This window comes from Agelaius tricolor, unplaced genomic scaffold (assembly GCF_023055355.1).
Source record: "Agelaius tricolor isolate 1412-34295 unplaced genomic scaffold, bAgeTri1.0.p SCAF_2, whole genome shotgun sequence".
NCBI classification, from domain to species: Eukaryota; Metazoa; Chordata; class Aves; order Passeriformes; family Icteridae; genus Agelaius; species Agelaius tricolor.
In genome coordinates this window covers 95054719-95068297 of record NW_027269262.1, presented here as the reverse complement: position 1 = coordinate 95068297, position 13579 = coordinate 95054719, and the positions used below count along the sequence as shown (strand labels likewise).

General features: G+C 48.9%; 1 protein-coding gene across 3 annotated transcripts; it reads right to left on the bottom strand.

Annotated features, from left to right (window-relative positions):
• Positions 1-69: 69 nt before the first annotated feature.
• On the bottom strand, positions 70-12417 carry LOC139587508 (ubiquitin carboxyl-terminal hydrolase CYLD-like). 3 transcript variants are annotated; one of them, XM_071421936.1, is made up of 15 exons: positions 12260-12417; positions 9936-10402; positions 9561-9845; positions 9288-9357; positions 8433-8653; positions 7753-7906; positions 7267-7405; positions 6540-6650; positions 6046-6137; positions 5247-5313; positions 4085-4214; positions 3738-3846; positions 3468-3586; positions 2644-2863; positions 70-1900 (listed from the first exon to the last, which is right to left on the bottom strand). In XM_071421936.1, the coding sequence occupies exons 2-15, from the start codon at positions 10389-10391 to the stop codon at positions 1716-1718; spliced, it is 2358 nt and encodes a 785-aa protein (XP_071278037.1). In that variant the 5' UTR covers positions 10392-10402; positions 12260-12417; the 3' UTR covers positions 70-1715. The 3 variants fall into 3 exon arrangements, with proteins under 3 accessions (XP_071278037.1, XP_071278036.1, XP_071278038.1); XM_071421935.1 differs by lacking the exon at positions 12260-12417 and adding an exon at positions 12074-12247; XM_071421937.1 differs by lacking the exon at positions 12260-12417 and adding an exon at positions 12074-12247 and having other exon boundaries at positions 8433-8623.
• Positions 12418-13579: the final 1162 nt, after the last annotated feature.

Sequence of the window (13579 nt, the reverse complement as noted above, 5' to 3'; positions counted from 1 at the left end):
TGTCCTCTCCATGGTTTGGATCTTGGCAGAAATTACAGGGAAGAAAACAATTAAGAGCTTAACAAAGCATGGCCTGATGGTGTTGTATTTCTGGGAATTCCAACAGCATTGTATCCCATTTTAAGACAGGAAAAAAATACTCCAGGAAGTCCAGGATCAGTTTGCTAAAAATTAGATTTTTTTTTTAAGCAAAGCACCAAAGATAAGGAGTCCATTGTACCTGAGTAGAGATTTTCCTCAGTTTTTGGGAGAGGAGGAATGAAGAACAAGGAGAGTGACCTGGGCCAGCATTTGTCACCCTCAAAGATGCAATTCCTGACGTTTAGGAACCATTTTGGTGGGCAGAGAAGCTCCTGGGTGGCTCTGCACATTCTCCTCAGGTATTTATGGACATTGAGGAGATTTCCTGAGCCTTTTCTTCTCCAGGCTGGGCAATTCCAGCTCCCTCAGCATCTCCTCACAGGAGATGCTGCAGTCCCTTCATCATCTCTGTTTTTCCATCTCCATCTCCAAGGTTTTTCCTTGGATTTTGTCTCTGATGTACTGGGGAGCCCCAAATTGGACCCCAATATTCCAGGTGTGACCTATCAGAGCTGAGCAGAGGGAAAGAATCCCTCCAGGACCTGCTGGCAACACCTGGAATGATGCCAGAAAGATCCCAAACCACGCATCCCAAGCCACCAGGACCGATCCAAAGCTCCAGGCTTTGTTAAAATTACTTCACTCCGCGTTAAAGAGGGGAGGAAAAGAGAGGGACAGGGTTAAACCTGCACATCCGGGACTCCTGGATGCTTTCCTTGAGGTTTTTTTATGGAATTTGGGCATCCCACTGACTCAACTTCCCACTTAATAGCAGGGAACCCCCAAGTGTAGAAGTTTATTTAACTTGAGGAACACCAGTTCCCACCCAAATCCTAAACCCTCCTGCAGAAAATCCCAGAGTGCTCTTTTTTTTTTTTCTTTTTTTCTATTTTTGCCCTTGGAATTCTGGTGTTTACCCCAGAACTTGGAAGTGGATGCAAAGATGGGACAGAAAGTGCTGAAAGTGAGGTTGTAATAACACTGAATTCTGTGCAGACTTTGCCAAAAAGAGGAAGCAGCAGGAGCCCAGATGATGTTCCTCTGCTCCCATCCTCCTTCCAGTTTTGTTCTTGGAAAAATACCTGTTTTTAAAGCATAGCTTCAGCTCAGGATATCCATGATTGGAAATAAGGGATGGTGGGTAAAAGTGCCAGTTAGTGCCGGATAAGGGAAGTGCAGGGAATTTAGGGACACAGGTGAGGAAAATCAATCCTGACCTGATTTTCCTCACTCCACAAATCTGGGTGAGGATCTCTGAGGAAAGGTTGTGGTTTCTTGGTAGACCTGTGGATAGTTCCTTGTGTTTTGATTTCTGCTGGTCCCCAGCTTTGGAGGGAAGGGAAACAAGAATGTGGGGATGCTCCAGCTGCAGAGTACCCAGAGAGGGAGAATTGTGGAATGTGGGGAATGAGAATGAATTTGAGCATCAGTAATTCCAAGTCCAGCTGTGCCCAAGGACCAACTACCACTGGATAAAGCCAGGATTTAACAAACCCAGCCTGGCTTGGATAAATTGACACCAAGAGAGGCGAGAAGAGGCAGCTCAGAGCATCCAGACTTGGCTGCTTCCACCTTCTGGGACGATCCAAGCTCCCATTCCTGACGTTGCTCCTTGCCATCAGCTCTGGATGGTGTCATTTGTAAAGTGCCATTTTCCTGCTCTGGTACAGGTACATGTAGGCGTCACAAAAGAGGCGTTTGGCCACCCCATCCATGTCCCGAGGCTGCTCCAGGGCCAGCACAGCCAGGGGCAAGTCCAGGTATTTGGCAACTTCTGGACACAGCATCACCGTGGGAATGTTGAAGCCATTTTCGCCACCTGAGGTGGAAAGGAGGAGAAAAGTCCCAAACCAGATCCCAAAGGGATGAGTTCCTACAGCTCCAGCAGATCCCAGCACACTCAGGAGTCATGCAGAGCCTCAGCTGGGAGATGTGGAGGCCAAAAGCACTGGAAGAGGCTGGATTAGGGGAGCCCATCCAACCTAAAGGGGATTCAGGAGAGCTGGAGAAGGGTTTTGGACAAGATATGGAGGGACAGGACACAGGGAATGGCTTCCCAGTGCCAGAGGGCAGGGACAGATGGGGTTTTGGGAAGGAATTCCTGCCTGTGAGGGTGGTGAGGAGCTGGAATGGAATTTCCAGAGGAGCTGTGGCTGCCCCACTCTTGGAATTGTCCCAAGTCCGTGTTGGATGAGGCTTGGAGCAGCCTGGGATAGTGGAAGGTGCCCATGGCAGGGGTTGGAACTGGATGGGTTTAAAGGTCCCTTCCAACCCAAACCATTCCACGATTCTGTGATAAAAGCACAGTGGGGAAGGACAGGAGAACCAATCTGTGCCCACAGGCTGAGCCAGCTGGGATAGGATCCCAAATCCCTTGTTTGACCCCAACCAGAAGCTGGAACCACCTGGAAAAACCCCCTTGCAATCTAATTAAAAGAAAACCAAATCCACAGAAAGCCCAATAGGGGGACTTGAGAGGAAGAGGTGGACTGAGCAGGCCCAGGCAGCTTCCCACATCCCATTCCCAAATCCCATTCCCACATCCCATTCCCATTCCCTCACCGTGCCGGTCGGCCATGCTGTCGAAGAACATCCAGTGCTCGTTGCCAGGGCCGTATTTCACGAAGGACACGTAGTGACTGGTCTCGATGCAGAGCACTGCAAACAGCTCCAGCTTCTCCCGTGGCACCTGCTGGCAGCCCCGGGCGCTCCAGCTCTGGAATTCCTCTGGAACGTGCAGCCTCCGGGGTTTGTGCGCTTTGCGCCGGTGATGGGAGTGAACCTGAGGAGAGGGGACAGGGTGGCATTGGCAGAACTGGCCTTGACGTGCCAGGAAGGGGGGACAGAGGTCACATTCCCAATTTATTCCCAACTGATGTGATTCCCGTGCTCCCTGCTTGCCTGGGAATGGCGTTGTGGGAGCAGCCTGGCAGCAGGAAGCTGAGGTGGGAGATTGTCACCCTGCAAGAGGCAGAAACTGTGGGAATGCTCATGGAGAAACAGCAGGGAGGGATCAGCACTCAGTTCCTGCAGGATTACACCTTATTTATGGAACAGGTTGTTCAGGGAAGCTGTGGATGTCCCATCTCTGGAATTGTCCAAGGCCAGGCAGGACAGAGCTTGGAGCAACGTGGGATAGTGAGCAGCATCCAGGGGGAGGAACTGGAATGAGCTCCAAGGTCCTTTCCAATCAAAGTTTTTCTAAGATTCCATTATTATTTAGGCTCTGTGCAAGCAGAGGGTTCACAACCTCTGGCTCCTGGTGGGAATGACCCTCGGGAAAGGGCTGAGCAGCTGCAGGGACAGCCAGGGGAATGTGAGGATTTTGGGAGGGTTTGTCCCACTGACAGCTTCCAAGGGGAATTTTGGGAATAGCCATGGAATACCTGTTTGGAGCAGGAGCTGCAGAACTGCTTCAGGCCTGTGGCTGCAAACACTTTGTCCTTGAAACACTCTGAGCATTCCAGAGTGGCAACATCCCCACACAGGCAGCATTCCCTGGGACCTGCCAGGGAAAAAAAAGAGCTCAGAGGGACTGTCTCCTCCAGATCCCACCTAAAATCCAGCTTGTCCTGCCAAAATTGGGATTCAAGGAAGAAGAATCCCACTCCAGAGAGCCCAGAGCTGGTTGCTCACAGCCCATCATCATCACTCACTGTCCAGCAGCAGATCTGTTATATCCAGCTCCAAGGAAGGGATGATTTTGCTGAACATTTTATATTCCTTCCCAAAACGTGGCATTTGGATAATGAAGCAAGATGGGATCTGGGAAAAAAAAAAATAAAGGAGAAAGGAGTCACCCTGCCAGAAGAGCCAAATCTCAGAGATTTTTTTGCTCTGTCTCAATTTGCTGTCATTATCCACAGGACAAAAGGGAAACAGGGAAAGCAGAGGCCTTTTCCTAAGTCATGCTGGGATTCAGTGTTGGATATAAAACATCCAAGGCCTCACAGGTATCTTGGGAATCAAGAAAAGCAGGAAAGCAGAAGGAAACTGGACTCACCTCCACCAGCTTCAAATCTGAGGAGAGGAAGGAGCGTTCCACCAACTGCTGCACGTCAGGAACCACCAAATCCTCCTGTTTATCCATAAATATCTGGTAGCAGTAACATTCCTGCTCCTGGCCTCCTGACCTGCAAGGAGAACTCATGGGATTGGGGATGTGATGACACAAAAATTGGAGTTTCCCAAAGTTTGTCCTGGGAGAGCTCCTGGGCTCAAGGCACCGAGGGTGGTTTGGTGCAACACAAAGCCCTTTTTCCACCCAAAAATACCAAATTTATGCCAGGGGAGCAGTAGATAAGTAGGAGTTTTGGCTTCATTATCCCTTTGGAGCAGCACATCCTATAAGCAAAATTCCATTTCCCCTCGATATAAATCTAAAAGATAATTTAGTATTAGCAAATTTAGTATTTAAATTGACAAACGGATGCTTCGATGAAGGATTAAGTAAAAAAAAAAAAAAAAAGCATCCAAAACTCAAGGTGAGTTGTGTACAGATCTCCCACAATTCCTAAAGAAAGCAGGGAAAGGATTTCCTTGGGATGACCCCGTGCAGGGGAGCTGCAGCACAGAGTCCTCTTTGTGCTCGGCTCTCCCAGCACTCCACGATCCACGGCTCGAGCGGCGGCTCCACAAAGGAGCCACAGAAATCCAACAATTCCCTTTCTGTGCTCACAAACAGCACAGTTATTTTTGGCTTCCTCCAGCCTCTCATCCTTTTTGTAGAGTCCCCAAAAAAAACTGGGACTGCATCCATGGGCTGCCTGTTTTGAGAGGCTGTGGGAGCTGAGCCAGCCTGGCAGCCTGGACACATCCCAAATTCATCCAAAGGCTGTCGGATAACTTCTGGATCTGCCCCAAAGTCGGACATCGCCTTTCTCAAACCCCTTCTGGCTCTCCCTGAGGATGGCAAAAGGTTTTTATCCCAATTTTCTGAAGGCAGCACCCTCCAGGGAGGGCTAAGAAGTGTCTTTGCCCAGATGGGAAGATCACAACAAGTAGGATCAGAGTCTGTTCCTAAGGAGCTGCGAAAAACTCAGAGCTGTGATTCCAAAGAACTTTGGTGGAAAGGGACAAGTGACCCTCATCTGCCCAGGGATTCTGAGGTGGAAAATTAATGAGCCTGGCTCTGGGAATTGTATCCCTCAGCTGTGGAAACTTACTGGAGTTTCAGTAGTGGCTCAATTCCCAGGATCTGCTGCATTATGAGATTGAGGAACTCCTCAGGATCTGGAAAATTAGAGGAAAGGATGGATCAGACCACACCAGGAACTGCCTTGTCCCACTGCATCCAAGAGCTGCCAGGTAAACATGAGCCAGTGTTCCAGGGGCCTGGAATTCGCTCTTCAGGTTAGGGATAAAGGCTGAGAGCACATGGGTAAGGCAAAAATCCCAAAGGGAACATGGAAAATGCCAAGCAGCCTTCAGAGACTGCACTTCCATGGAATTCCAAGATGGTTTGGGTGGGAAAAGACCATCAAGATCATGAAATTACAGCCATTGCCATGGGCAGGGACACCTTCCACTGTGCCAGGTTGCTCCAAGCCTCATCCAACATGGACTTGGACAATTCCAGGGATCCAGGAGCAGCCACAGCTTCTCTGGGAATTCCATTCCAGCTCCTCACCACCCTCCCAGGGAGGAATTCCTTCCCAAAACCCCATCTGTCCCTGCTCTCTGGCAGTGGGAAGCCATTCCCTGTGTCCTGTCCCTCCATATCTTGTCCAAAATCTTCCTCCAGCTCTCCTGGAGCCCCTTTAGGCACTGGATGGGGCTCTGAGGGTACTGAAAGAGAGATTTAAAAACTGAAAGAATTCTACAAGTGAATTTCTACACCAATCAACATCAGCACCTAATTAAAGCACATTCCTGGGAGAAGCACAGAGGGAAGTTGCCAGCTGGTGCCTGGAGGAGGCGAAACACAGGGAATCAGCTGGGGAAGGGCCCCAGGGAGCTCCTTACCTTTCTCAGCGTTGGTAAAGCTGGAGCACTGGCCCTTGTCCGTGAGCTGCTCCCGGAGGTGCATCACACTGCTGGCCCTGACAAAGCCGGTCCTGGGAACAACAACCAGCTCCAGGTGAGGGAAATCATGGAATGGCTGGGCTTGGAAGGGATCTTCAACTTCATCCAGGTCAACCCCCTGCCATGGGCAGAGATGCCACCAACAAGGCCAGGTTGCTCCAAGCCCCATCCAACAGGGCTTGGGACACTTCCAGGGATGGGGCAGCCAAAGCTTCTCTGGGAATTCCATTCCACCCCCTCAGCGCCCCCACACGGAAAATTCCTTCCCAGTATCCCATCCCAATCCATGCTCTGTCAGTTTAAAACCGTTCCTCCTTGTCCTGAACACCTTTGGATGTGGCTGCCAGGTTTCCCTGAGTGCCAGGTACCACCTTTAGGGCAGCAGGGAAGGAATGAAGGCAAATGGGACAGATTCCAGCATTCCCTACACTCACCTACGGAGGGGATTGACGATCTCATCCCGCAGAATTCCCTGGACATTCCTGTCACACAGCGGGTAGGGCATGAAGAGCATGGAGTCCAGCACGGAGGTACAGGAGAAGAGGCTGTGGGAAGAGTGGGATGGGTTTGAGTTTGAGGGTTTGGAAGCAACAGCTGGAACCAAAAATGTGGTGGCTGGTGACAGTCAATGGCTTTGATGCCCAACAATCCATGCATGGAATTACAGGGAGGTGAGGGAAGCACATCTGCACAGTGAGGCACATCTGGAACAATGAACACTTGGATAAAGCAAGGGAACAGCTCAGGGAGAAGGAAATTCCTACTTTGCAGCCAAAACTGCTCAGAGAAGGGCACCACTGAATCTTTTTCCTCTCCAAGCAGGGAAGTTGGGACCTCCTGGGTGGGTTCTTTGGAATGATTCCAGCCAGAACTTCCAGGGACAGAATCAGCACAGTCCAAATCCGGGAAACTACGAGCTCTCAGCACCCTGAATGACAGACACAGGGGTACAGGGGGTCTTCAGGGCTGAAAAATCTGCTGGATTTGGGAAGGAGATCCAAAAGCACCATGGAGGTTGCATCTCCACACAGTAACACCTTGCTCTACACCAGGTAAACTTCCACCCACCTTGGAAATCCAGGGAAGTGCTGCAATTTGGGGCTTAGCTTAATTAAAAAGCCATTCATTTGAGGAGCCTGCACCACCCAAGCAGGTCCTTACCTGAAGAGAGCTGCATCCATGTAGCAGGAATTACAATGGCCTTGGATGCCCTTCATCCGCCCTTGGAGAACACGGACTGCTGCCTCATTCCTGAGGGGAGGAAAACTCTCTGGACCCTCTGGAAGAACTTCTTGTCCTCCTGCAAGAAAAGGAATTGCCTTCACCTTCTCATCTGGGTCAACTCTGCCCTTTCTTGATGTCTCAAAAGTCTGAGGCGAGTCTACGACTCTCAGACCTAAGGTGGCTTCTCAATCCAGCTTTTCATAAATCACAATCTTTCAGACTTGAGGGATATTCCCTCAGGAACCACTTAAGCTGGAAAACACCTCTAGGACTGAGTCCAACTGTTAATCCAGCCAAAGATGCGGCGTGGGATAAACACCAAAAAACAACGCTCGAAGGAAGGGAAGAAACGCTGCCCACGGGGTTTTTCCACATCCTTCTCCCATCACAGCCCCATTTTTTCCTGCTTCCCAGAAGACTCACTGTAATCCTCCAGGGATAGGTCAGAGTTGGGGAAGCTCTGGAAGCGCACGTCGGGCTGGCAGGAGTTCAGCCTCACGAAGAGGCCGCGCTTCGGGGCGCAGTGGAAGTAGGACTTGCCCAGCCACTCTCCAGCTGTGACCCCCTTGTCTTCATCCTGGGAAAACAGCACCAGAGACGAGCCTGAGAGCGGGATTTATGGAATTATGGGTGGAAAAGAGGCCTGAGATACAGTCTAGCTATGCAATGCTGCTGAGGCCACCATTGGATCGTGTTCCCAAGTGCCACATCCACAGGGATGGGGACCTCACCCCTGCCCTGGGCAGCTGTGCTAGGGCTGGACAACCCCATCCATAAAGGAATTTCCCCAATATCCAACCTAAACTCCCACTGGAGCAGTTTGAGGCTGTTTCCTGTTGTTCTGTCCCTTGTTTCCTAGGAGCAGAGCCCAATTCCCACCTGGCCCCACGTTCCTGTTAGGGAATTGCAGGGATCCAGAAGGTTCTCCCTGAGCCTCCATTTCTCCAGGACGAGCCCTCCCAGCTGCTCCTGGTGCTCCAGACCCTTCCCAGCTCCATTCCAGCCCCTCAATATCCTGTGCCTGGGGATCCCAAAACTCCACCCTCCATATCCAGCCACTGCTACCAGCACTCCCAGGTCCTTTCCCAGCTTTCCAGCCTCACCAGTTCAACTCCAGCCATTTTGTCCTTGATTTGGGGCAGGTAGCCCAGCCAGCGGATGATTCCTGAAACTTGATTCCCCTTGTCCAAGGTAATCTGGACCATGGAATTCACTTCCAGGGGTGAATTCCCACCTTCCCCTTCCTCGCCACTCTCGCTGATCTCTCGTTTCATTTGGTTTGGTTTTCCAAAGCCTGCGTCAGAGTTGAACATTGGGAAAAGACCTGATGGGCAACACGAAACATCGGGAGAGCTGGGAATTGGATCCTCTGGATCTAATTCCAGGTCTATTTTGGAAATTCCAGGCTACACACACAAGCAGGAAGCTGAGCACCAGGGACACAAGGTGTAATTCCCAGTGTGTCCAAGCTGGTCTGACAGGATGAGAGGGAATGATCCTGCTCCTTGTTTCCCTGCTCAAAGCTTCACATTCCAACTCCTGGCTGGCCATGGAGCTAATCCAGCCCTTCCCAGGATACTGGAATAGCAGCAAGGGGCTTATTTCCTAGTTTTTCCACTAATTCCTTGTCTAGTCCAACAATTCCCACCATTGCTGCTGGCACCTGAGCCTTTCCCACCAGGATGAAGCTCCTGCTCCATATTTTACAGCTGAGTTAAAGACTTTTAACCAATGGTGCCTCTTCCCTGAGGGAATTCTCTGCTACCATCAGCCTCTCCTTCCTGACAAATGGGATTCAGCTTTAGCTTTGTGTGGAACTTGAGATTTTTCCATAAATCCTGGCCCATTAAGACAAGCTGTAGGTTTTATTGGAATTTCAGCTCCTCAGTGCAGAGAGGGACTAAATTCCGAATTCCCCCAGAAGAGGATCAGGAGAGACACATCCAAAGATCACCTACTTTGCAAGCTCTCCTTCACAACATATTCCATGGGGATTTCCCTGAAAATGTCAGTCGTTCCTTCTTCTTCCTGAAAGGAGTGAAAAATCCATCAGCTAGGGAAAAACCCATCAGCTAAACACTGGAATATGAAGGACTTTTTTAAACAAAGTTTGCACAGAACCTCACGTCCCTTTTGGATATTCCTTCTACTTCTCTTGCACATCCAACCATAATGTGATTTTTTTTTCTTTAAAATCCCAAAAAAAAACCCCATGGAAAAGCTGCTCTTACCGGGCAAACCTTCACAAACCATTGGCTCCCTTCCCTGTAAACTGCCATGGCAATTCCTTTGGTGGGGATCTCATCCACGAAGAAGCTGACGGCGTCTCCCACTTTCACGGGAACCACCTCTTCTGTGTCCTGTTTTCCCAGCTTCTGCTTCCCATAATCGTTGCCTGATGTGGGGATAAACTGGATTTTGCTGAAGGGCAGGAAGATCCCGCAGTTCCTCTTGCACTTGAAGTACTCGGTGCCATGGTAGGACCCGTCGCTTCTCCCTCTGTTTTCCCCCTCTCCCTGGAAACACACCAGGAAGGGATGTCACACACACAGAGAAATTTCATGGGAAAAAACGAGGAATTCTCTGCTTTGGGCCCCGCCCCTTACCTGCAATTCCACCCCAAAAAACACCGGAGTCAGCACAGCCAAGCTGGGCTTGTAGATGCTCCCGACGTAGCGCACGACTCCCGGGAAAAATTCCCTCTCCACCTCCACCATCACATTTTGACCCGGCACGGCTCGGAGAGCTCCTTCCAGGCTCTGCCTCTCCAGGAAAAAATGCAAGCGCTCGCTGTGGCTCCCGATGGCCAGGAGGAATCCGGCGGCTTCCTGGCGCACGGGCTGCAGGATTTCCAGGTTGATGGTGACCGTGGAGCTGTCGTCCAGCATGACAACCTTCAGGAAGCAAGCTGGAGGCCCATCCTCGGAAAAATTCCGCAGGTAGCTCCTCTCGCTGCAGAAGCACAAGTTCCCAGCTTGGAAGTACTTGTTTCCATAGGCACAGTCCTCTGTCAGGATGTAGAAGCAATTCCTGTCGGCTGCCAGAGGCGGGAGGTTGGACATGGCAGATTCCCCTGGGTTGGGAGAGTCACAGCAATGGGGATTTGTGAGTGATGGCGAAGAATTCCTGAAGAGTCCGGGGGTTGGAAGAGGTTTTGGACCAAACCCTGCACTCAAAGCCTCACCCAGGTGAGTTTGAGCCTCTCCCAGAGCTTCCCTGCTCCCTTTTCCCAGGTGTTTAATCACCCTCGTGGTGATTCAAAATTCCATCTAACCCGGTTTCCCACATTCCTGCTCATCCCTGTTCCCTCACTGTGTTTCCATGGGAAAAGTCCAGCTCTGCCTTCTCCACTAAACCCTCCCGGGATGAGATTTCACAAAAAAACCCCCAAAGACATGGAATAATTTGGGTTGGGAGGAACCTTAAAATCATCTCATTCCATGAGCAGGGACACCTTTCCCTACCCCAGGTTGCCCCAAGCTCCATCCAGCCGCACCTGGAATAATTCCAGGGATGGAGAGGCTGCTCTAGCTGGTCCAACCTGTTCTGACCCTGTCCAGCCTCATTAAATTCCATGTTTTCTTTCCTTACTCACAGGACTAAAGCAAAGGATCAATCCTGCCTTTTAAAATTCCTTGGAAAAGGGATTCCCGTGCCTCTGTGTTGCTACAGCTCATGAATATTCACAGATATTTTGAATATTCATTCTGAACACATGCAAATCACCCCTTGAGATATCAAAGATCTCCAGCTTTCCTAGCAAATATTTATTTATTATATATTTTATATTAAAAGAAATACAAGTATCTGGAAGCTGGAATATATTTTGGTGCTTATTTTTTAGTTCAATTCTGACAAGTGAAAATTCACATGGTTAAAATTCCAGTGTGGAATTCCATTTAAATTCCAGTGGTTACATTCTAATATTTAAATTCCAGTAGTAATTAAAATCTAGTCATTGAATTACACTTTTTATCCTCCCTTATCTTCTCCTTTGATTATCCATGGAAAATCAGGATCCAAAAATTTTTGTTTCAACATGAAGAAAGGGTGAATAAAAAAATAAAAAATAAACCATTTTCCTCACTAAAAGCCCAAAATAAATTGATTTTTCTCATGAAATTCCTAATAATAAACTATTTAATTATCCAAAAACCCAAGAATAAATTTTCTCATAAATTAACCAAGAATATAAATAAAATATAAGAATATAAGAATATAAAATAACCAAGAATAAACTTTCCTTATTGAGCCCATTTTCCTCACGAAAACTCCAGAATAAACCACATAAGTAAACCATTTTCCTCATAAAAAGCAAAAAACAAACACATATTTATCACAAAACCCACAAGACTAAACAATTTTCCTCATCAAAAAGCAAGAATAAACAATTTTATTAATCAAACCCCAAGAATAAACCATTTTCCTCATCAAAATCCTCTGACAATAAGTAATTTTCCTCATAAAAACCCACAAACAAACAATTTTCTTCCTTAAAAGCCGAAAATGAACTTTTTTTTCAAGAAAAACGCAAAAATAAACCACTTTCCTCATCAAAAGCTACGAATAAATCATGTTCCTCATTTTCAAAAGAACCAGAACTAATTTCTTTTCCTTATCAAAACGTCGGAATAGACCCTTTTTCTCATTAAAAAACCCAGAGAATAAACAATTTTATTCGCCAAACCCCGAGAATAAATAGCTTTTCTCACAAAAATAAACAAGAATAAACTAATTTCCTCACCAAATCCGCCAAATAAACCATTTTCCTGACGGAAACACAGCAATAAACCCTTTTCCTCATCAAACCCAAGGGCAACACAGGTATTTAAACCAGAATATTCCCAATTTCCTCCGATTTATGGGAATAAATGCCCGTTCCCAGAGCTCCGAGAGGGACTTGGGCTCGACCCCTCCCCCCTCCCCTCACCGTCTCCGCCGCCGCTCCGGCCCCGGCACTTCCGCGTCCGAGCGCGCGCGGCCCGCCAACCAATGGGAAGCGGCAGGGAGAGGAGGACGACCAATAGGAGTGAGGGGGCGTGATCACAAGATGGGAGGGGGCGTGGCGCCGCAGCAGGCTCCGCCCCCTCCCGGCTGGCCTGGGGGGAAGGCGGGAACTGCGTGAGGGGCGGTGGGCAGGGGTGTGCCCATGGGCCCAAATCCCTGTGGATTTGCCTATTTTTCCACGGTCCCAAAGCCCTGTGGATGCTGGAGTGTGTGTCCCCATGGACCCAAATCCCTATGGATCCCTGAATCTGTGTCCCTGAATCTGATCCATGAATTGTGAATACACAAGTCCCTGTGTATCTGGGGTGTGTGTCCCCATAGACCCAAATCCCAATGGATTCACATGTGTTTCCATGGACCAAAAATCCCTATGGATCTGTGTCCTAATGGGCCCAAATTCTACTGAGTTCACGTGTTTCCATGGGCCCAAATCCCTTGGAATTCACGTGTGTTTCCACAGACCCAAAGCCCTATGGATCCTGGAGTGTGTGTCCCCATGGACCCAAATCCCAATGGACTCGTGTGTATCATAACGGACCTAAATTCTAATGGGTCTAATGGGTTTTTCCATGGGCCCTCTGTGGATTTGTGGTTTTTTTCCACTGTCCCAAAGCCCTATGGATCCCTGAATCTGTGTCCTCATGGACTCAAGTCCCTGTGTATCCGTGGTGTGTGTCACCATGGATCAAAATCCCAATGGATTCACATGTGTTTCCATGGACCCAAATCCCAATGGATTTATGTGTATCATAATGGACCCAAATTCTAATGGTTCTTTCCATGGGCCCAGATCCCTGTGGATTTGTGTGTGTTTCCATGGGCCCAAATCCCTATGGATCCCTGAATCTGTGTCCTCATGGACTCAAGTCCTTGTGTATCTGTGGTGTGTGGCCCCATGGACCCAAATCCCAGTAGATTCACATGTATTTCCATCAGCTCATGTCCCTATGGATCTGTGTGTGTTGCCATGGACCCAAATTGCTATGGATCTGTGAATTTGTGTCCCCATGGACCTATGGTCTGTGTGTGTGTCCCCATGGACCCAAATCCCAATGGATTCATGTGTGCATCCCCATGGACCCAAATCCTAGTAGATTCACATGTATTTCCATCGCCCCATGTCCCTGTAGATCTCTGTGTGTATCCCCATGCACCAAAATCCCCATGGATCTGTGAATTTGTGTCCCCATGGACCCAAACCCCCATGGATTCATGTGTGTCCTAATGGACCTATATCCCAATG

Excerpts from the sequence above, each read along its gene's own strand:
- LOC139587508 (XM_071421936.1), bottom strand. The coding sequence starts at position 10,391 with ATGTCCAACCTCCCGCCTCTGGCAGCCGACAGGAATTGCTTCTACATC. Across the intron at positions 7,907-8,432 it reads AAATGGCTGGAGTTGAACTG|GATGAAGACAAGGGGGTCAC; the intron begins GTGAGGCTGGAA and ends CTGTTTTCCCAG. Across the intron at positions 1,901-2,643 it reads CAGCATGGCCGACCGGCACG|GTGGCGAAAATGGCTTCAAC; the intron begins GTGAGGGAATGG and ends TTTCCACCTCAG.